A 24,822-nucleotide genomic window follows, 5' to 3' on the forward strand; every position below is an offset into this window, starting at 1 on the left:
TCGCTTTGTACGATTCAGTTTAGCAAAAACGTTGCAACATTTACTGCCTTCCTGCATGTCACAATGCTGTTGTGAGCCTGTGTGTGTGTATTTGTTAGCAACTCCACCCTCTTGGTCTGCCAGGCCACAGCATTTGTTGAACTTTTCAAACAGGAGGTGGGAGTGGAGTAAAGCCTAATTTATACTTCTCTGTCAGCTCCAAAAGGGAGAGACACACACTCAGGGACGGAGACATTTTACCCTCATACTTCTCCGTCTCCTGGGGAGTGTTGCAAAGCAATTCCCCGCCAGGACAACAGAGGGCGTAGCGCTGTTCTGTGGTATCCTGTCATGTATCCGGTCCAAGATAGTGTGTTTATATTGTGATTTTTTGTATGTAAGAGACTTTTTACCACGGACAAATTTGTCTCTCATTCTCCTCCACCTCTTCATGCACTCGCCACCTCTAAACCCACGTTTTCTGTCATTCCCGTCCACAAATAAAATGCTTGCTGCGTATGCTTTCACTCCTCCAGTCATAGGGGAACTATACGTTCATATTTTTAGAGTTTTTTTGCGAGGTATTCTTCAAGCTTCTCCGTGTCTGCCGCTTGTTATCCTCGGCTCTCTTTATGTTTTTGAGGGCGCAATGGCGGCGGTGTAGACGACAGCGGTGCCCTGACCAATCACAAGCTTGCATTCTCTGTCTCGACGGATGGATGTTTAGAAAAGAGAACTCGACTCCGTCCGTCCTTGCGGAGCTCTCCAGCAGGCCCGCAAGGACAGATAACGGTGTTGCGTGCGTCCGTCCTGACGCAGATGGAGAAGTATAATTTAGGCTTTAGCGCTCATACTTGTTTAATTTTTAATTTTATGTCTGGTGCCTGTTAGCAACTGAAACACATCCTCACATGCTTGTGGATATCAAATATTGTAGACATGAGCATATGAAGATATGACTGTAATAATAGTTAAAGGTGTAGCTGTAGATTTTTAGTGTGCTCATAGGAAATGTGACAATAGAAAACTAATCACATTTCTCTTTATGCCCTATTCAGGGATTCCCTATGTGTGGTGAGCTGTCACTAGGGGGTGCGCAAGGTGAAAAGTGTAATGGCTGCGGAGCTCAGAGAAGTCTGTCATATGTCACCATTAGCGTAGCCAGAAATTCATTTGTGGGTGGGCCTAAGAAAAAGTAAGTGGGCCCAATAAAGGTAATTGAAAATAAGTATATTTTGCGTGTGTGTGTGTGTGTGTCCTCTGCATGTACCCTAGCTTCATAATAATAATGCACTCCGAGCTTCAGCACTCTGACCTGCGCACGCTGTTAATAGCAAGATATGTTCCATATTTGATCATTTTTAACGATGTTGGAGAAATCTGAAGGTGGAGAGTCATTCTGGCAGATTATAATTAACACCCTGTCTCATGCAGGTGTTCTGACATTGTAAACCTCACACACACAGAACATTGTGGATGTAACAAAATAAATCAAGAAATGATTCCCATCGGAGCATTTTAGCATTATTATATTATTATATCAGCACACTGACTGTGGGACAGCATTCTAAATGTGTCAGGCTATTAACAGCGTGCTGAAGATCTGAAGTTCAGAGTGCGTCTGTCAGAGGTTAGACGCGTTCCGGCGGAACCACGGCTCATGGGTGCACATGTGAGCACATCTGGGCTGGGCAGAAGTAATTTTATAACATTGGTTTAAATAGCGCCAATAACGAGATGCAGTGACTTGAGCGGCTCATGGAGCTGTGCCGCACACACACACACACACACACACACACACACACACACACACACACACACACACACACACACACACACACACATACTGATTCAACAAGCGCACGCTGCGCTGTGCCGTCAGACTGAAGGCAGAAATGAGCGCTGCCTCCTCCGTGTTAAAAACTTTTAAGAGGTTTTATAACAACATTTTTCATTCAAGGTCAAATTAAGATATTAGCTTCTATTTTGGGATGACATATTAAAGTCGAGTCCGCTCCAGCCAGTGACTCCTCATGAACCTGACTACAACTCATGCTACTGCAGCATTTGTTATTCCAGTCCACGTGGCAGCGGATCGCAGATTCAGCCACACCAGAAAACAGCAATAAGTCGGTCTGAGGCAAAAGGGAACCTCATGGCTATAGCTTTTCTATCTTTTCCCCTATAGACATTTGATTACGCACAAGTAGGTGGCCAGTTCAGGTTTACGCAGAACAGAAGGAAGGAGAGAGCTCTGGTTAAACGTTCCTGCTTTAAGAAAACCGTTAAATTGCATTGTTTATGTGCTACCTGGGCACTCTAAATATTGATTTAAAATTAAATCAAAGGAAATTGTAATGGTATTGAATGTTTATTAATTACCATTTTAAAAATACATAATACATAAACATAAAAATGAAAGTGATGGGGAAAAAGGTTGATCATATTTTTTTAACCCTGTCTGTCGAGTGACTGTTTAGCGTGACGTCTGATATATATATTTATATACATATCTGGCTATAGGGCTATCTATCTATCTATCTATCTATCTATCTATCTATCTATCTATCTATCTATCTATCTATCTATCTATCTATCTATCTATCTATCTATCTATCTATCTATCTATCTATCTATCTATCTATCTATCTATCTATCTATCTATCTATCTATCTATATCTATCTATCTATCTATCTATCTATCTATCATCTATCTATCTATCTATCTATCTATCTATCTATCTATCTATCTATCTATCTATCTATCTATCTATCTATCTATCTATCTATCTATCTATCTATCTATCTATCTATCTATCTATCTATCTATCTATCTATCTATCTATCTATCTATCTATCTATATCTATCTATCATCTATCTATCTATCTATCTATCTATCTATCTATCTATCTATCTATCTATCTATCTATCTATCTATCTATCTATCTATCTATCTATCTATCTATCTATCATCTATCTATCTATCTATCTATCTATCTATCTATCTATCTATCTATCTATCTATCTATCTATCTATCTATCTATCTATCTATCTATCTATCTATCTATCTATCTATCTATCTATCTATCTATCTATCTATCTATCTATCTATCTGTCACCTATTATCTATCTATCTATCTATCTATCTATCTATCTATCTATCTATCTATCTATCTATCTATCTATCTATCTATATATATATATATATATATATATATATATAGCCATGCCCTGATGTGGGGCTGGGGGGTGCGACTACATGGTCATTACATGAAAGGGGTGCGTGGCTAAATAAGTTTGGGAACCACTGCCCTATATTGTTGTCATCATCAACATAACATGATTTACAGAATACTTATGACCAACTAACATTTTGTGTTCTACCAACAGATGTTTGGATCAAAATGTGAACCAATCAGTTAAAATCTTATTTTGTTATTTAAGGAACAAACTAGACTTTTATTTTCATGCCAGGTCATTTTTTTTGACCATAGCAAGAAGCAGCGCTGGTTGCCAGGACACAATAGAGTATGGTTCTGTTCCAAATGCCGTCCTCGTCATGGACGTAATTTTCACTTTAGAAGTGGGGGGGACACGGGTGTGTGTGTGTGTGTGTGGGGTATCTTTACAGTATGCTCTAATGGGAAACAAGCTTCAACACAAACAGTTGTTTTCCACTTGGTCCTAGAGCTCAACCAGTGTCAATTTAATATAGCGTAATATTGTTTTTGGATGGTAAAAAGTGCAGGGGTCAAAACTTGACTTTGGAAAAAGTGGGGGGGACATGTCCCCCCTGACCCCCCCCCCCCCAACCCCCCCCCCCCCCCCCAAAATTACGTCCATGGTCCTCGTCCGCCCGTACTCGGTAGAACGGACTTTCTGGTATCCTTGCCAAGAACATACTTTTCTAGTACACAAGAACATGCTCCTCACCCCTGCCATGTGGACCTCAAGGGCTAAACCATCAACATTGCTCAACGGTCACCTTTCCTGGAGGGGTCACCCAATAGCACAGTGGGAGGGTTAAGTTGGGAATCCACTCAAAAACATTAAACTCTAAATTCTCCAGTTTCTGATGCATTACCTGCCTGTTCACAACACAGAAACGTAAAATTTCTTAAGTTACCACAAGAAGGAAAGTGATGATTGTGATCTTCTACAGGACCAGTCTTAAACAAGGAGGCTCCACATGTTACCTTTACTTCATCATTCATAATTTGATGAAATCATTGCAGTTTGGAGGGGCTTTAAAATGTTTTTGGCTTTATTCACAGTAGTATATGTGCAGGAGGTGGAGCCTGAGCAGCACCTGCCTCATTTTGAGCAAATCAGACAGTTAAGTTGTCTCATCTCATCAAACATTGTGCACAATACGAACGTCTCTAATCCTTGCTGGTTCACTGAGAAGAAATGATTCTGACCAAGTGTAAGGCTTTTTTATTATTGCTTTTAGCTCTTGGGGTATTTTTGCTTGTGTGTTTTATCATCTTTAAGCACAAAAAGTGTCCAGGCACTTTCTCAAGAGCTGCTGTGGCTGCAGACTCAAAGAAATGCTCAGAGATTGGAAGGTAAGTTGTAATGCACTATTGTGAAAAGCTTTTTGTAATTAAGGCATTTATGCTTTTCCAAAATACAACACTGTTCTGTACATTTAACACAGTTTTATGTGCTTTATATGCTTACCTGAGGTTTGTGTCACTCTCAAAAGCAAGAATTTATTCTTACATCTGCAACATAATGTGTTCATTATCTGGAGATGATTCAGTGACATTTTTGAACTTCTACATACTTTGATTTACATAGAACACCTGCTTGTTCACAAAACAGAAACTTTAAACTTCCCAAGTCATCACAAGATGGAAAGTGATCCCATAATGCTGTGATCCTTTACAGGGACATTCTTAAACAAGGAGGCTCCGCAGTAGATGCAGCCATTGCTGCTCTTCTCTGCACCTCCATCATCAACCCACAGAGTGCGGGGATAGGAGGGGGCTCCATCTTCACAGTGATGGACAGCTCTGGTGACAGATACATTAATGCATCCATCTACTACAGCTGAAGTGAGAGTCAGAGCTAATTGATCGTTTTTAATCTTTTTTAAAGGTGTGGTAAAAATAATCAACTCCAGAGAGACTGTGCCCTTGAATGTGCCCCCAAACCTGCTGAACATGTGTGGAAGTGAGCCTCTAGGCTCAGGTATGTCAAACATAAGCAAACAATTGTTTTCTAATTTTAAATATCTGCAGGTGGCTGGTTTAGACTGGCTCCACCAGTCTGACAGGGTCAGACTGGCTTGTTGTTAAGATTAAAGTTAAGGCAAGTGAACCTCTGTCTAAATACTGGGTGAATGTACAGGTTGGCTTCCATCACTAATCACATCTTTATCTATACACCCTGATAAAGAATGCATCGGTGTTCCAGGAGAAATTCGGGGCTATGAAATGGCACACAAGCTTTATGGAAATTTGCCATGGGCCAACCTCTTCCAGCCAGCTATCCAGCTGGCCAGAGAGGGGTTTAACATTCCAGAAGTTTTAGGCAGCAACATGCAGTCCATCGTGGGCACAAACAAGACTCAGGCTCTCAGGTACAGAAGAAAACATGACTTAAATCATGAAAAAAGATAAAACAGGAGATGCAAAGATTTACCTTGTTTATTTTCTCTCCTTATGCTCCTCCTTTTCAGAAAGTTATTTTCAAATAAGAATGGAGACTTGCTGCAGATTGGGGACAAGGTTGCTTTTCCCAAGCTGGCCGACACTTTGGAAATTATTGCAAATAACGGAGCCGACAGTTTTTACTCAGGAAAAATAGCAAAGGATTTAATCTGTGATGTGCAGGAGGCAGGTATTGTGAAACGGGCTTCATCAGGCCCTTTGTTCCAAGTGTTTTCTGAATCCATGTGACCAAAATCATCCTGTTTCAAAATAACAAATTATTTCAATCTTTAGGACTCCACATTAGCTCACATCCATTAAATGTGTTGATTTGTATTAAGTTGAGGTTTTGTTTGTTCACCATAACACATTTGTTCTCCTGTTTTTGTTTAGGAGGAAAACTCACTCTGAAGGACCTGGCATCGTACAACGTTACAGTGACTGATGCACTGGCTGTCTCTCTAGGGGAGTATCAGATGTACATACCTCCACCTCCTGCAGGAGGAGTCTTCCTGGCCCTCATCCTCAACATCATGAAAGGTTCCTGTCACACGGCAAAGCTGGGCTGTGTTTAAAATGTTCACGCATGTACAATAACAGTAGTTTAAATCCACTGTGCGCTATAATAGTAGACCGTAATGCTTTTTTACCTGAGCCAGCAGAGAAGGCTCACACTAACATCTCATTACAGTGACTTTGCTACTTTCTGGAAATGCTGATCATTTTCTCAACGTCTGGGGCCTCATTTATAAACTTATATGCATTATATGCATTCATATATTATTTTATGCACAAACAAACTTTGTGATACAAATGAATAAACACAATCTGAAAATAGTAACTGTAAAACAATTGTGGAAAGCCGTTATAACATTTATTAAGTAGACCGGATATCTGAGCAACACTTCTGATTTATAAATGCACAAGTCTAGTTCACTAATATAATTGTTATTTTAGGGCAAGCCGTTTTAACATTTAATCTAAAACAACAGAGGCGTTTTAGGGAAAGCCATGTTAGCAATTAATCCACAACCAGATCTCTCTTCAATTCCTATTTTATATAACAATAATCAATTTTATTCTAATACTAACTGTATTTTTACTAGTCCAAATTGCAAATGAAGATATCAAAAGCTATATTGTTACTAGTAGAAATTATAATTGAGGATATCCACAAGAACAACTGTACAAGTAGGAATTATTTTTGAGATATCTCAAAATCCTAACTAAAGGTTGTCGTTTTAACATTTATTAAGCAGACTGAATATATATTCCAAATATCTATAAATCCATTTTCCTAGTTTTTGACATTCCTGCTATCTAAAATGAACATTTCATATATGTGAAATGTAGGGCTGGGTAATATGGCCTAAAATTAATATCACGATATATTGAGGATTTCACCTCGATAACAATAAATGGATGATAACTACAGGTATGTGCAGAAACAAAAGTTGCCCATTAGATGGGGCTGTCACATGTATTACGTTGAGTCACATTTTTACGTTACTCAAGGTGGTACAGCTTCTTAAAGGTACATGAAGGTTGCCAACCTACACACATCTTTTCATTTTTTTACTATCACATTTATTGACATGGGAAAAATGATCTCGATAAGAGTCTGACATTTCAATGACGATACATTTTCGATTTATTGCCCAGCATAATGAAATGTAATTCTTCCTATGACAAGTGACAGTTGAACGTAGATCTACAGGTAAATTAGGAGCTTTGCCTTCCTGCTCAGCTCTCTCTTCACCGTGACAGATTGGTACAACCATCAACATATATCCTGGACAATTCATCTCCATTGGCTAAAATTATATGGTTTTGTTTCCAAATGGAAGGTTCCCACCACCGCCATTTTGACAGTGTCACACATCCTGTCATGCCCAAACAATCCAAAAATGGGAAAAGAGGTGGAGCTGAGGGTGGGGCTGTTACGGTTGGAACAAATGAACCAATGTAGCTACTTGGCTAACCCAAGAAGCTAAGAAGGGCTCCTGGGACTAGGGCCGCTCAACCGCACGGCAGACTGGCTTCCGTGCAAAGCTGTAGTCATGCTGGTCACCTGTAGAGATCTATTATGAACTGGGACTGTGAAATTACTACCAGAGCCTCAGACTGCTGTGACCGTTGCCGGGCACCGTGGCCTTTTACATCAGTTCTTGCTCCACAGTCGGAGATCAGCGGGACATTAGCTACATGCTGACCCGAAGCTAACAGAGTTTTTTCGAGTGTTTTTAGCAATAAAAATACAGTAGAGCAACTCCAAAGTGAAGGCACCTCTGGCCTGGTAGTAATGAAATCATAACTAGGTAAGCTGACCGAGGATATCGGGCTTCGCTGGTCCACCGCGGTCAAAGATCCACGAGTCTGCCACTGTGTCAACACAGAGCTGAGAGCCTAGTTGACAACGGTGGACCCGTGGATCTTTGACCGTGGTGGAACAGCAAAGCCCAATTGCCTCTGCTATCCTTAGTCAGATATGTAGCTCTAGTTTTTTTTACCCAGCAGCCACACCAACATGTTATATTTCAACCCATCTTAGACAAAGAAGGGTTATGGTAAACGCACAGAATTTCCCCCCATTCAACCAGCAAACTATTAGCGAGAAAAATGTGGCTGAGCAACTCAAAGTGAAGCAGCATCAACTAAAAGAGCTGCAGTGATTCTGTGATCTCCCTCAGAAATCCACCAATGACCAGCATGACTACAGCCTTGCATCTGAGCGGTCCGCAAGACCCGGCTGCCCCAGGAAATGGGAACAGCCAGCCGCCTGCTCTAGCAACTGTTCCTGTGTAGAAAACAGGAGAAGCTAAGCACCCCCTAAAGTTTCTCATGCAGCCTAACATGTTTGACCAAGAAGTTAAATGACACAGCATTTCCCCCATTCATTTAGCAAAATAAAGCACAGAAATATAAATGTACTTACTGATAAAAAGAAGCGGAAGCTGCTTGGATGATCTGTTAGTGCAGTTAATAATCACAGCTTGCCCTGTCGTCCAAATAATTCCATGATCAACATCCAAACACACACACACACACACACACACACACACACACACACACACACACACACACACACACACACACACACACACACACACACACACACACACACACACAACTAAAGTTCGGAGAGTCAAAATGGCCAAACATCTATTAACGTGAGGCTGAGGCCTTTCTACGGAGCTAGCTCTGAAGTCACGTGGCTCTGATGCTCATTAATTATTCAGAAATTTAAGCATTAAATTATACTTAAACAGAAGAGTTACAAAAATGTTTACCCCTCTCAGAGTTGTCATGAATGTAAACAAAATCTACTAAACCTAAAATGATTTTTTGAACCAGGCTGTAAATTTTTTTTATTTCCGCTGTTAAATAGGGAGCCTAAGTCACTTCCGCATCATGGGTCCTCAGAAGAATGAAAAAATTAATGCAAGTCAATGGGGCTAAAACGCTATTTTCTAATCTGCTTTGCCTTAAACCCTGGATCGCACATATGTTGTACTGCAATTTAAATGAAAAGTAAATAAGTGTTTCGACCATGCCAGTCATACTTTGAGATTTATTAGCTTGTAAAAGTTTGTAATTAGCATGACTACAAACTAGAAATCAGCGCCACAGAATCTCCTCTCCCTAAAGTAGCTGTTACTTACCAAATGACCAGATTCATGGTGGTTCTTTCCTACTGTGGGAAGTTTGCTGAACTTACAGCCCTTTTCCCTCAGTTTTCTCCGTGTCTGGTTCGATGACGTCACTTTCGAGAAGCGCATTTGTAGTCCTGGACTTATTTTCACACAAAACCTAAAATAGCATTTCCCCCTTTCAAAATTAAGCACGTTCTTGGTATCAAAATGTAACTTTAAAATTCACAGACATCATATGTGAAATCCATGCCACAAAGCAAGCGGAATTAGAAAACAGCGTTTTTAGCCCCATTGACTAGTAACAGTGGATTGTAACAGTGTCCTGTTTCAGTTGTGACAGCAGGTGTTCCTACATAGCTTACGTCTCTAAAAAGACTTTAAAAAGTGGTTTAGTGTGAATGGATCGCATCATCTAACTATGGTCTCCATTTAAACAAATGCTTGACTGGAAACAGGTAGCATATTTCACACAATGGGAGCTAGGAATAAGGTGGATACATGTGAATATCTAGTCTGGCCACAACCCAGCAGATCTCAGTCATGAGCTGGAATCTATGATTGTCTTTCAAACTGCATCCACATGCTTTTGGACAGCGAGCGTGACATACTCACCACCAAGGATGTCAGTTGACGGGTCAGTCCACCATACACTGTTGAAGAAGATGCAAATATAATAATATAATTTTTCTAAAAAAAAAAGAGGACTTTAGCACATCTTTCTGCTCTTGACTTAAAGAAATACCAAAGTCTAAATAGTCCAAAGTTGATGCCAAAGCTGTTTCAAATGAGCCGCTGCCATCTTTGTTGTTTCGTTCAGTTGTAGTAACATCCCTTACACCATACTGATAGAGCACTGTGAGAGTGAGTGAACTCAGTTTTTTAAACACATTTAAGTGATACAATTAAGCACATTATAAAATGTATGTGTTCAACATGTTCATCTAAATGTTTGGCTGTATTTGTTGCGTGTAGTTATGTGCTAGCGTTACCATTAAAAAAAACTTTTGTTGAAATAAACGGCATACTTTGATATTGAAAAAAGCAAATAAAACCTTTTTTGTTTGCAGGATATTATTATGAGCAACCAGCACCTCTGTCCGCTGGTGAAAAGGTTTTGTTTTATCATCGCTACATTGAAGCTTTAAAATTTACCAACGCACTGAAGTCAGACCTCTATTATTCAAGCCTTTCTTCAGAACAAGTGGGTATCACAACATGGTGGTGGTGCATTATGCAGGTGATTAAGGCCTTCACCTTACAGCTAAAAAGATCTCTGATATGAATATGGCCTTTCTGTGTGGTGTTTGCATGTTCTCTGCATGTTTGTTATTTCAAAGCTGAAGGTGCTGGCAGGGAAGGCATACATGGAACGCCACAACCAAGTGGCTGGCATCATGTACAGAAACATCTGTGCAGAGTATGGACTGGAAGTCCCAAGGTAACACCCCCTAAGGTGGTTGAGAACGAGAGAGCCAAGCTCCTGTGGGACTTCCAGATCCAGACTGACAAATGGTGATAGCGAATCATCCAGACATAGTGGTGGTGGACAAACAATAGAAGACAGCCGTTGTGGTTGAAGAACTTGAGAAAGCCTGGAGAGTGAAGGCATCTGTGGTGCGCGTGGTCATCGGGGCACTCGGGGCTGTAGCCCCCAAACTGGAGGAGTGGCTAAAGCAGATTCCAGGAAAAACATCAGACATCTCAGTCCAGAAAAGTGCAGTTCTAGGAACAGCTAAGATACTGCAGAACCCTCAAGCTCCCAGGCCTCTGGTAGAGGACCTGAGCTTGGAAGGATGAAACCACCCACAGAGAGTGATGTAGCAATACATATTAATTGTGACCAGTAAGATGTGATATTCCATACAAATATGAAATATCCATCTGATTGATCTTTGAACGTTTAATCAGAAGATTCTAGGGTTCTTTGCTTATTCAGGGACCATAAACATACTTCGTATTAATTCAGACAGAGTCAGTATATAGTTTATGAAATGAATTTAATTCTTTTTCCTAAACTAATGATACATGACAAGATATGAATAAGGAGATATGATGTGGTGGATGAGAGGTGTTGTGATGGAAGCTAGATGTTCTAACAACCGTTCTTTGTATCTGAGAGAAATTGTGAAATCTGGTGTAAAAGAATTTGTTGTTGTTATAAACTAGAGAGTTAGTTATTGATGAAAACCTCATCAGACACAACTATGCAGGCTAACAATACCCTTGTATGAGTTGCTCCCGGCGGTCCGGAGGGTTGCGGTCAGAGTGGTGAGGTCACTGGACGTTGAAACCACAATACTCAGAGATTAGTAGCTTCCTCTGAGTTCAGCTTCCCCGGCCATGAGATGCAACCCATGGTCTGCAGATTAGGTGTGAAGTAGCTCTGAAAAGAGCTGTTGTGCCTGTAATCATTTGCAGCGTTGCAGATAGGTTTTGACTTGAGCCTGAGTCATGCTTCTGCGTCAGTGCGGAGACACACAACACCATTATCCTTCCTTGCGAGACTGCTGGAGAGCCCTCGCAAGGACGGACGGAGTCGAGCTCGCTTGTCTAAACATCCGTCTATCGAGATGGAGAACGCAAGCTTGTGCTTGGTCAGGGCACCGCTGTCGTCTACACTGCCACCATTGTTTCCTCAAAAACATAAAGAGAGCCGAGGATAACTAGCGGCAGACACGGAAAACCTTGAAGAATACCTTGCAAAAAACCTCTAAAATTATGAACGTTTAATTCCCCCGTGACTGGAGGAGTGAAAAGATATGCAGCAGGCTTTTTATTTGTGGATGGAAATGACAGGAAACGTGGGAAGTGGCGAGCGCCTGAAGAGGTGGAGGAGAATGAGAGACAAAATTGTCTGTGTTAAAAAGTCTCTTATACACACAAAAACAAACAAACAATATAAACACACTATCTTGGACCGGATACAGGACAGGATACCACAGAACAGCGCTTCGCCCTCTGTTGTCCTGGCGGGGAATTGCTTTGCAACACTTCCCAGGAGATGGAGAGGTATGAGGGCAAAATGTCTCCGTCCGTGCGTGCGTGTCTCTCCCTTTTGGAGCTGACGGAGAAGTATAAATTAGGCTTTAAGGTCAAAGGAGATTGTTTCAGTGGATGGGAGGTTTTTTTTATACTCATCCAGACCACTCCAGAATTCCTCCTTCATTTCCAGCTCACATCCTACGTGTGGGACATAACCATAAAAAGTTGATAATTTTCCCTTCAACTTCAAGCACTAGACTCATCGGCCAATCTGATACTCTTTTCACTTCCAGAACATTCTTGACAAACTCCTCATTCAGTATAATGCCTACTCCGTTTCTTTTCTTTACACCATGGTGGAACAAATTAAAAAATTCTCCTATTCTTATAGTCTTGCTTTCTTTATGTCTGGTCTCCTGAACATAAAGTATATCCACCTTCCTTCTCTGCATCAAGTCCACCAGATAGCGTTACTTGTCATTGTTCAAACATTCAGAAACCTTGTTTTCAGTTCTACAGTCTTTCCTTTCCTTTCCTTTCCTTTCCCAAACACTTTTTCCTCTCCTCCACAAACCATCAGCAATCCATATTCTCGACAACCTGTAGGTCAGCAGCACCGGTGGTGGTGGTGGTTGTTAACCTATGCCTTGACTGATCCAGTAGGAAATCCCTATTTGAGATTTGCATGTTTGATTTGGGTTAGGGTTTATGTCGAATACCCCTTCCTGGCACATCTCTCTAAATGTATCTACCTGCACAAGCAATCACTGGCATGCGAACTCTTATGGTTGGTTTTTAGGATTAATTAGCTGTTTAGACTTTGACACTTTGTTCAAATATTTAACCTTTTCATTATATTCTAATTGTTTGAGAAATTGAATTTGGGGTTTTCATAATCTGCTACAATTATAACAAACAAAGGCTGGAAATATCTCGCTTTGCATGTATTGAGTCTGTCTCATATATTATTTTCACCTTTTAAATTACTAAAATAAATGCACCTTTGCACGATATTCTAATTTTTGGAATTTCACCTGTAAGGATATTTTTTAGCATGCATTTATCTGTGCTTCAACTCATCTCTAGATTTTAGAGAAAGCAAAGGAATGTACTACAGACAGCTTTGCCAGTTCCATACAGCATAAGATCAACAACAACATACAAGCACTCCAGTACAGCTCTAATCTGGACAGCCTGGGTACTACTCACTTGTCTGTGCTGGCAGAAGATGGATCTGCTGTTTCAGTCACCAGCACCATCAACAAAATGTAAGTATTTGAATAGTTCTAAAGTTAAATACCAGCCAGCACAATTCTCTGTTAGTATGTAGGTAAACAGATTAAGGTTTAAAGTGGCAGTGTGTAGTTTACTGACGACCAGTGATGGGAATACCATTGTTTAAAATGACAGCGTTACTAAAGAAATAGTTTCTTTCGGTATCGAGTAATCTAATTAATTATCATCTTCTTTTATCATAACATCGTTTCCATTACTGATAAGAAAATGTGTGGGTTACTAATTCAGCAGCACAGTGGGTTGAAGCAGTCATCAGCTGATTGAGAGCTAAAGAGGCGGATGTTTTCATCCAAGTGCATCACGGCCCGTGGAGAACAAGGAAGACGTGATGAATAGTTTATGGCTGCAGACCCACAGATTCGCTGCTGCAGGCGTGAATCTGCAGCCGTGCCCTTCTTGGCGTGACGTCCCGAAGGTCCGCTCACCTGTTCACCGCTCAGACGTTACGATCTTCTACCTTCCTAGATTGTCCAACTGTGACCTGTTTCTGATCATTCTTTAGTCCCGCTGTAAGACTGATTGCATCAGTCTCAGACGTCATGGACGCTCAGGTGTTATTAGAACTACCTGTGTGTCTTTACCACCCAGCTTCTGTGTTTGGGTCTGACCCAAATTAGTAAATGTAAGTCCTCCATCAGATTTGCGTCTCTTCTAGTGTCATTTTAAAGGATATTTATTTATTCCTTTAACCATTACTAGATTACCAGCAACAGAAACGCTACTAAAAACACACAATTATGTGTAGCTGGAAAAATTTATATAGTGTGCAAAATTACATTTATTTCAGTCATTCAAGTAGACTGAGAGACCATGTAAAGGCTCAGCAACCTTTACAGGTGTTTCTATTTGCAATTATAAATTTTAGCTTTTTGGGGTCTTGTTAAATATCACACAGTGACATTTTAATAGTTTACATTATGTTTTTGTTTGTAGTTACTGCTGTTAAGTGCCCATTAATTTAATTTATTTAATTTTATAAAAACATTTGTACATACATTTGATTACGTTCCAGTCATTAGTCATTTATATTTCAGTATTGTAGTAATTTATAGTAAATAGAGTAAGTTTAATTAAGAAGGGAACCCATTTTTCTTGCACCCTTTAATGGAAAAAAGTAACAACGTAATTATTTTTCTTGGCAATTAGTTACTTATATAATCTTGTAACTTGGTAAGTTACTGAGTCACTTTTTTGACAAAGTAATCAGTAACATATTACTTTTTAAAAGTAATGTTCCCAACACTGCTGATGACAGGGGGCAGTACATTCATTTCAGGGGAGTTTTACACCATATCGTCCTGACTGTCGCTAGTAAAAAAAAAAAAAAAAAAAAAAGCATTACGTAAATGTTGCATGCAACTTTGGGGTGACTCCTCAGACTTTGATGGTCCTTCAGTTAATGCAATACAGATTGTATTTTCTGGTGCTGTACTTTCCGGATCTGCTCTGGGTCCTGCCCCTGCCGATGACATCATCATACTACGGCAATACCGTTGACCAAAATGTATAGCATCTTTTTTTTCTATTCTGTTCTTTCACATAGGTTTTGGAAATAGTTTAGCAATTTTTGTTAGTAAATTTGTGTTTCTTACTACCCAAATGCTTTTGAAATTGGTAATGTAACTTTCGTAAGTCATATGTCAAGCCAATCATCTAGTGTGACATCAACAGGTGCAGGACCCCGAGCCAGCCAGAAGGAAATATGGCATCTAATATGGCATCCCCCAAAGATGCTAGACCACGCCCTACGTATGTTAGACCTGATTTTTATGGTTATATGTTACGAAGCCGCCAATATTTTTCAACAACTGAGCATAATTTTATTCATTTTCAACATTTTGATGGGTATTTCCAGAGGTAACGGTAAAGCTACAGTTTTTTTAAGGGGATATATTGGGGAACAGTGGCAGAGGAATAAAGTGTTTGCCCTGTAATCTGATTCTATATATTTTGATGTCACAATAAGGAAACTTCGCATATAACGTTTTTTTTTACTTTGGTGTTATAGAATCAAAATTTAGTTATAATTTTCAACTATTTTCTCAACAGATTTGGCTCCAAGATTTACTCCCCAAGCACTGGAATCATCCTCAACAACCAACTTTCTGACTTTTGTCAGAAAGACAAGACTATGTTAAAAAACATCTCTACTGGTAATTTGATGAATACGCTGCATTTTCATATAATCTGCAAACATGAAATAATACAATTTTATATATGTGCAACTAGAACTGGATAACATGGCCTAAAACAACAATTGCAATTATTGGGACTTTAAGCACCTTAGAAAAAATATTAAATATGTTCTCTTTTCTATTATAGCTGGTGAGATAAAAAAAATAAAATAAAACACTCTGCATCCTTTTTCTTCCATGGTTGGACATTTTCTCATTTCAAGCTTGGGTCTTTTGAGGGTTAACTACAGTAGCTTGACTGTTCCTAGAACTGCAGACATCCTCACCAACAACATCCCTACTAAATGGTGGATTTTCATGATATTCTGATGTGAAATAGGCAACTGTAACAAGGACCACTGGACAATGACAGATAATTTGACAATATCAGTATGCAGCTCTGTGAGTAAGCCTAATGAATGAGGCTTTATGGTGCTGCTCTCAGCAACTTGTAATACCAATGATCACACTGTCCCAAAGCCACTACATTGGTATCAGTGGCTGTGCACCTAAATACAATAGTTCATCTCTTGTTTAATGTGCTTTCCTTTCCTCTGTCTTGTGGGGTACACCAAGGTTCTATTCTTGGTCCACTCGGAAAAATAATTTTGGCAATACCCATTTTTTCATTTAATGCAGATAGCTGTCAGATTTATTTGTTCTTATGACATTGTTATCAGTGCTTCCTTTCTAATGGCATCTCCATTGCGAAACAAATGTTAAATAATTGAACATGTGGGCGACGGTGGCACAGGAGTTAAGTGCTCGCCCCGTAATCGGAAGGTTGCAGGTTCGAGCCCTGCTCAGTCTATCGCTGTCGTCGTGTCCTTGGGCAAGAAACTTGACCCACTTTGCTTGCTGGTGGTGGTCGGAGGGACCGGTGGCGCCTGTGCTCGGCAGCCTCGCCTCTGTCAGTGCGCCCCAGGGCAGCTGTGGCTACATCGTAGCTCATCCCCACCAGTGTATGAATGTGTGTGTGAATGGGTGAATGACTGATTGTGTTGTAAAGCGCCTTGGGGGGTTCCTGGACTCTAGAAGGCGCTATATCAAATACGGGCCATTTACCAATTAATAATAAAAAAGAAGTGCGGTTCTAGGAACAGCTAAGACTGTGCAGAACCCTCAAGTTCCCAGGCCTCTGGTAGAGGACCCGGGCTTGGAAGGATGAGACCATATGATAAATGTAGAAGCAAAAATCAAATTTACAAATAAACTTTTTCTTAATTTCATTTATTTGGCCCACCCGTTTTTTAGGCCCAAATGAAAAGCAGTTTCTGGTTACTTTATTGGTCTGAAATAATCTTTTTGGGTGGGGAGGCTACCATTTACATCATTGCTTAAAAATCAACTGTGGGTGATTTTAGAATTGAACATTTCAAAACAAGTTGATTCAATAGTCAAATTAAGTTTATATCAGCTTCATCTTTTAATAATAGTGCCAACCATTTTACACTATGTTGATCTTGAGAGCCAGAAAAGATTACTGTAATGGTCTTTCTGTCAGTGCCTGTCAGTCATCCATTAACAGGCTTCAGTTAGTTCACGATGCAGACATCTCCAGAGCCCATCACCCCCGTCTTATTTTCCATACATTGTCTTTTTGGCCTAATGAGCATCAATCCTTTTAGCATCCCTACACTGGCTTCCCGTCTTTTTTAGAATAAAATTTAAGGTTCTGGTGTTTTTTAAATGTTTAAACGAGTATGCTCCACGATATCTATCAGATCTGATCTATTCTCACGTTCCATCAAGGCCCCTTCGGTCAGTGGAGCAGGGAGTGTTGGTTTCACCCAAACACAGACTCAAATCACACGGGGGTCATGCCTTTTCAATACTGGGGCCAAAGCTCTGGAATGAGCTGCCTGCAGGTGTCAAGCCGGGCCCGTCGCTCAGCACTTTTAAGAGCTGACTGAAAACATATCTTTATACAATGGCTTTTACTGACGTGGAGTCTCGTTTATGGGGGGTTGTTGCAGTCTTGTGCGCTCCCACCTGGATTTTATCTACAAGTTTTTGCCGGAGCTTTTAATTGCTTTTAAAAATGTTTTTACTCTTTTATGTCACTTTATGTTGTGTAGCGCCTTCACATGGCCCTTAAATAAAGTAGATTGACTGGTTTCAAATAGTAAATGGCCTGTATTTGATATAGCGTCTTCTAGAGTCCTAGAACCCCCCCAAGGCGCTTTACAACACAATCAGTCATTCACCCATTCACACACACATTCACACACTGGTGGGGATGAGCTACAATGTAGCCACAGCTGCCCTGGGGCGCACTGACAGAGGCGAGGCTGCCGAGCACTGGCGCCACCAGTCCCTCCGACCACCACCAGCAGGCAACGTGGGTTAAGTGTCTTGCCCAAGGACACAACGACAGCGACAGACTGAGCGGGACTCGAACCTGCAACCTTCCAATTACGGGGCGAGCACTTAACTCCTGTGCCACCGTTGCCCCAAATAGGGTTTAAACTCTGTTGGTTTTTATTGCTCTTAACAGTTTGTTCCAACCTTATATCTTCAATAAAGTCTGTCAGTGGCAAATCTCTGAGGTCATGTTTCCAGGCTCTTTTGAATGTTTTTAGAACTAAATATAAACACCGGGGTGGCCAGATTTTCTCTGTTTAAACATCCAGACTTCGGAACCAGCTTGCGCTGGATGTACACTTCATCACTGATCTAGGCCTAAGACTTAAAACTAAAACTTTTAGTGTGCGTCACATTTTTGAAAAATCTTTTGGGGCAGCATGTGTGAGTTTGAACTCTAATGCAAGAGGTGCCTGCCACATTCAATTTGAAATTAGTCAAAAATCTCAAAAGAAAGTGATCACATGGTCTCACCTGCTTTTGTTGGCTTTTATTGTGTTCACAGGAGAGCGCCCCCCCTCCTCCACAGCCCCCATTGTTCTAAAGGCTCAGTCAAATATTCTTGTGATTGGAGGGTCTGGTGGAAGTATGATCACAACTGGAATTGCCTCGGTATGTTAACATGACAATCATACAAGTCACACATGGGTATCTTCACCTAATCCATGATACTTTTTCATCACTTGTCCTCTGGATGGTTACAGTATTTTATTTGTTTCTGTTTCAGGCCCTCATCAATCACCTTTGGTTTGGAAAAAGCCTTAAAGAAGCAATCGATATTCCTGTAGTTTATGTTTCCTCAAGTGAAACAATGATAGAACCAATCTTCGATAAGGTAAAGCATTCAAGGTGTTCATAAGGTCAAAAACACATGTATTCTGCTTGCGCTGTATCTAATATGTCCCTCTGCTCTGCCACACAGGATGTAATCACAATTTTGAAATCTAAAGGCCATAAAATAGGTAAATTCTACAACGTGGTTAATGCTGTGGAGAAGATGGGTGGCTGCATCTGTGCAGTGTCTGATGCCAGGAAACACGGGGAAGCGGCTGGTTTTTGAGAACAAGTCAGTCAAAAACAGCACAAAGAAGGAAACTGTCCTGCTGGAAAATCAAAACACTTCAAATTAGTTCCAGCATGCAGTATTTTACTGGAAACAACAATACACCATACACTTGTTATTAATCTTTTAGCCTTAGGTTCTGTTAGTTTAGTTTTCCCCTACGCTCACCAGTCATTGCCTTTGCACACCTGTCCTGTATCAGATTAGCTGGTTTACTTTGTCTCTCTTTAATCTCCATTCCACAGTTTAAAAATGTCCTGGTTCATTCACTTGCTGTCAGATTGTCTTGTTTCATTTCTGCTGTCATGCCTGTATTCATGTTAATGTAAGTTTTATTCTTTTATGGTGTCTATAAAGTTTTAAATCTCTTTCAAAACTAGAAATTACATGACTTTATAAGATGAAGTCTTGACTTAAGCAGGGAAATAAGGCCCTCTAGTGATCAAGTTGAGCAAACAATAAGTGATTGTCTGGCTTGTAGGGACTTCCAGCTTTCAAAATGAACCAAATGACAAAATAAATAATTGAGATCTATTTTAATAGATCAACGGTTGTTTTAATAATCCATGTTGTGCCTACGTACCCTTGTTCTTGGAGACCCCTGTTTGGATCCGAGATGTCAGGGAGTCTGGTGACCCCAGTTTCTCGAGGTTTGTAGGATAATAGCAAGGCAACCAAATCAGTCCTGAGATGTCTCACAGTCACAACCGATAGATGGATTTGTTTGCATCTAGAATAGCTGTTTCTGAATAGCTGAAGGAGCCGTTAGCTGACTTTGCTGTAGCTTGCAGGCAGGCTTTCCCAGCGTGCCAAAGGATGCGGTGGTTCAATGAATTTATTCCGGGTGGTCGTCTCGGGGTTCTACTCAAAAACTGAATCACTCAGGAAGTGATTTCTGTTTTAATAATTGCCATATTATGATTACATGACCATTCAGGACTTGCCATGTCAAGAGGTGTTAACAAACAACCCTCAGAACATCACGCCTTCTTTCAGATAGAAAGTGCTCTGATTTATGGATAAGAAAATCTCATGTGCATGAAATTACTTTAACCTTGTGTCATGTGGAGATATGCATGTGTGTATGAGAGAATGGCTGATTAGCTTGTCACGTAGACTGATTATAAGACAAATGGATCATTGCAGGACAATATTCACTTCAACCTTATTAACTTAGGCACAAATTACTCAAAACATTTCATTTAATACCTTGTCTATTCATTGTATGATTAATTAACTCATATGAGCTGAAAATGTTCACTTTTATTCAGAGGCAGGAGAAATCCTGTAGAAGCGATAAGAGGAAAGCTTAAGGCCTTGAAACGGGAACAGTTTGTTGACCATATATTATCCTGTGTGCAAAGCTGCAGAGGCCTGGACTTCAGCTAGTAGAATAGCAGAATCCAGCAGATAGTTTGACCTGTTCTTGCCAGTGATGTAGGTCAAATATATAGATGAAAAACTAACCATTTCTGGACGCTACACTTAGCAACGCAGCTTCGGGTCTTTGCAATTAAAATCTTTGACCTCAGTCAAACCACTCCTCCCACAAATTCTTAGGTGGTATGCTCTTCTTCCTCCTGTCTTGGAGTGGGGATCTTGTCAATGGTAACCTTTCTCAATCAGAACATCCCTCTTCACCACCTGGAGTGAGATCAAGTCATGGTCAATCGCACTGGTACGCAGTCCATTTAATTTCAATTGGTCTCATGTTTAAGGTGAACCTTTCCATCAGTAAGTGACAAGGCCAAATTATCTTGAATCTAGTCATGTGCCATGATGGGGTTTATGTTTTAGTATTTCACAAAGACAAACATCACTGCCACCAAGCCTCTGGTCAGCACATTGGGCGAGGTGAGTTTGGGGTCCTTGCAGTTCTTGAGCAGCATCTGGCCTCTGGTGGTCTTTTTAGTCTCCAAGGGCGAGGTCCATGGTTTTTGTTTGTTTTTCTTTCTAGCTGAAATGGCGATTGTGTATTTCCTTTATGTCCTTCACCATAAGCGAGGGCCCAACTTATTTTTTGACTCAACTGTTGGGAGAGAGACACAACAATTTGCCTGAAGATGGATGTTTAAGGTGTCCCCGCCCAGAGTGCATGACCTCACTCAAGATACAGATGAAGAGATTTACAGCTTTCATATTACATAAGGGGAAGTGGGATCAGCCTTAGTTTTTCATCCTTTGTCAAAATTCCTAATAAAAAATATTGGATCTTGTGAAATGTTATAAAAACTGCCGTGTCTCTGTCTCCATTAGTGACCTCATTGAGCAATGGTTTTGAGTATTAAAATCAATTAACCTAGGATCTATTGAAAGAAACCACTTCATTTTTAATAAAAATCCTACTAAAAATTATCAGATCTTGTGAAATGTGATAAAAACTGCTGTGTCTCATTGGTATAGCTAAGTAACGTCATTGAGAAATGATTTTGGGTATTTTGACTAATTTACCTAGGAGGTTTTGAAAACCTCTTAGGATGAAATATATAAATGTTCCCTCGCCCGGACTTTGGTCACCGGGGCCCCCCTCTGGAGCCAGGCCTGGAGGTGGGGCACGTTGGCGAGCGCCTGGTGGCCGGGCTTTCAGCCATGGAGCCCGGCCGGGCACAGCCCGAAGAGGAAACGTGAGTCCCCCTTCCCATGGGCTCACCACTCGTGGGAGGGGCCAAAGGGGTTGGGTGCAGTGTGTGACGGGTGGTAGTCAAGGGCGGGGACCTTGGCGGTCTGATCCTCGGCTACAGAAGCTGGCTCTTGGCACATAAAATGTCACCTCTCTGGTGGGGAAGGAGCTTGAGTTGTTGTGTGAGGTTGAGAGGTTCCGACTAGATATAGTCGGACTCACCTCAACGCATGGCTCTGGCTCTGGAACCAGTTTCTTTGAGAGGGGTTGGACTTTCTACCCCCCTGGAGTTGCTCCCAGTGAGAGGCGCCGAGCAGGGGTGGGCATACTAGTTGCCCCCCATCTTGGTGCCTGTACGTTGGGGTTTACCCCAGTGAATGAGAGGGTAGCCTCCCTCCGCCTATGTGTGGGGGGACGGGTTCTGACTGTGGTCTGTGCTTATGCACGAAACTACAGTTCAGACTACCCACCCTTTTTGGAGACCTTGGAGGGGGTGCTGGAAAGCGCTCCTTCCGGTTACTCCCTCGTTCTGCTGGGGGACTTAAACGCTCATGTGGGCAAAGACAGTGAGACCTAGAGAGGTGTGGTTGGGAGGAACGCCCCCCCCCCCCCCCCCCCGATCTGAATTGGAGTGGTGTTTTGTTATTGGACTTCTGTGCCAGTCATGGATTGTCCATAATGAACACCGTGTTCAGACATAAAGGTGTCCATATGTGCTTTTGGCACCAGGATACCTTAGGCTGCAGCTCGATGATCCACTTTGCTGTTGTTTCATCTGACCTGCGGCTGCAAGTCTTGGACACTCGGGTGAAGAGAGGGGCGGAGCTGTCAACTGACCACTACCTGGTTGTGAGTTGGCTCAGATGGTGGGGGAGGATGCCGGTCAGACCAGACAGGCCCAAACGTATCGCAAGGGTCTGCTGGGAACGTCTGGCAGAGTCTCCTGTCAGAAGAAGCTTCAATTCCCACCTCCGACAGAACTTCCTAAATGTTCTGGGGGAGGCGGGGGACATTGAATGGTCTGAATGGACCCTGCTTTGTGCCTCCATTGTTGAGGTGGCCGACCGGAGCCGTGGTCGCAGGATCATCGGTGCCTGTCGTGGAGAGGAGGGTCCGTCGGATTGTTTGAACCTCAGATTCAGGAGGAGCAATGTGGTTTTTGTCCTCGCCGTGGAACACCGGACCAGCTCTATACCCTTAGGGGGATCCTGGAGGGTGCGTGGAAATTTGCCCAACCAGTCTAAATGTGTTTTGTGGATTTGGAGAAGGTGTTTTACCACATCCCTCGGAGGGCCCTGTGGGGGTACTCCGGGAGTATGGGGTACCAGGCCCTCTGATTCGGGCTGTTAGGTGCCTGTATGACCGGTGTCAGAGCTTGGTCAGCATTGCCGGCAGTAAGTCAGGCTTGTTCCCAGTGAGAGTTGGACTCCGCCAAGGCTGCCCTTTGTCACAGATTCTGTTCATAACCTTTAGGGACAGGATTTCTAGGCGCAGCCAAGATGTGGAGTGCATCAGTTTTGGTGGCCTGAGGATCAGGTCTCTGCTTTTTGCAGATGATGCGGTCCTGTTGGCTTCATCAGAACGTGATCTTCAGCTTTCGCTGGAGCGGTTCACAGCCGAGTGTGAAGCAGCTGGGATGAGAATCAGCTGCTCTTAATCTGAGACCATGGTCTTGATTTGGAAAAGGGTAAAATGCCTTCTCTGGGTCAGGGATGAGGTCCTGCCCCAAGTGGAGGAGTTTAAGCATCTCAGGGTCTTGTTCACGAGTGAGGAAAACTGGAGCGTGAGATCGGTAGGCGGATTGGTGCTGCATTTGCAGTGATGTAGGCATTGTACCGGTCTGTCGTGGTGAAGAGAGAGCTGAGTCAGTAGGCGAATCTCTTGATTTACCGGTCGATCTATACATTCCTATCCTCACCTATGGTCATGAGCTTTGGGAGTGACCAAAAGAACGAGATCGTGGACACAATCGGCCGAAATGAGTTTTCTCCGAAGAGTGGCTGGGCTCTCCCTTAGAGATAGGGTGAGAAGCTCGGTCATTCGGGAGGGGCTCGGAGTAGACCCGCTGCTCCTCCACATCGAGAGGAGCCAGTTGAGGTGGCTCGGGCATCTGGTCAGGATGCCTCCTGGAAGCCTCCCTGGTGAGGTTTTCCAGGCACGTCCAACTGAGAGGAGACCTTAAGGTAGACCCAGGACACGGTGGAGGGACTATGTCTCTCACCTGGCCAGGGAACGCCTTGGGATTACCTGGAGGAGCTGGCCCAAGTGGCTGGGGAGAGGGAAGTCCGGACCTCTCGCCTTAGGCTACTGTCGCCACGACCCAACTCCGGATAAGCGGATGGATGGATGGATGGTTTAGAAAAAAAATCCCTTTATTTTTGATGAAAATGATAAAGATCGGATTGTATGAAAGGTCATTGGTCTGGCATAGCAACACCATTAAGAAATTATCTTGTGTATTAAAATCAATGAACCTAAGACCTGCTGCAGCCGTTACGCATGGGGGGCTTGAGAATCCTGTTCTATTATGACGACCTGCTCCTCCTGGCCCTTTCCCAGACGGAAGCGTAGTTGCAAACGAGGACGCTGGCATTGCATCTGATCACACTGGGCTTCTCCATAAACTGGCAGAAGAGCTCCATGATCCCATCCTAGTCCATCGTGTTCCTGGGTGTGGCCCTGAACTCCGGCTCCATGAGAGCTCGTCTCTCCCTGGAGAGAACAACGGACTTGATCGCCCTAACCCACCGTGTGCGACCACAGCGCACAGTCACAGCACTGTCGGTAATGAGACTTCTGGGCATGATGGCGGCGGCCCATGTTGTGGTGCCACTCGGGTTATTACACATGAGGCGCATTCAATGCTGGTTCAGTCGCCTCAAGGTGGACCCCATACGCCACAAAAGGCGCATGATACTCGTCCCCACCTCAGTGAAGGTGAAGGGAGACCTACAGCACTGGTCAAACCCCGACACCCTGCTGCAGGGAGTTTCTCTTGGGCAAGTGACGTCACACGTGTCTGTGTTCACGGA

At 42.2% G+C, this 24,822-nt stretch overlaps 1 protein-coding gene across 1 annotated transcript; it reads left to right on the forward strand.

The window, feature by feature from the left end:
* The first annotated feature begins 4,369 nt into the window (after positions 1-4,369).
* Positions 4,370-21,388, forward strand: LOC107393589 (glutathione hydrolase 5 proenzyme). Its single transcript, XM_054731308.2, has 12 exons — positions 4,370-4,549; positions 4,875-5,002; positions 5,085-5,177; positions 5,385-5,568; positions 5,668-5,828; positions 6,032-6,178; positions 10,359-10,496; positions 13,373-13,541; positions 15,619-15,722; positions 18,613-18,719; positions 18,835-18,942; positions 19,030-21,388. Exons 1-12 carry the CDS (start codon positions 4,392-4,394, stop codon positions 19,165-19,167), a joined length of 1,635 nt encoding a protein of 544 aa, XP_054587283.2. The 5' UTR covers positions 4,370-4,391; the 3' UTR covers positions 19,168-21,388.
* The last annotated feature ends 3,434 nt before the right edge of the window (positions 21,389-24,822 follow it).

The sequence above is a fragment of the Nothobranchius furzeri genome, chromosome 17 (assembly GCF_043380555.1).
Source record: "Nothobranchius furzeri strain GRZ-AD chromosome 17, NfurGRZ-RIMD1, whole genome shotgun sequence".
In the NCBI taxonomy this organism is placed as follows: domain Eukaryota; kingdom Metazoa; phylum Chordata; class Actinopteri; order Cyprinodontiformes; family Nothobranchiidae; genus Nothobranchius; species Nothobranchius furzeri.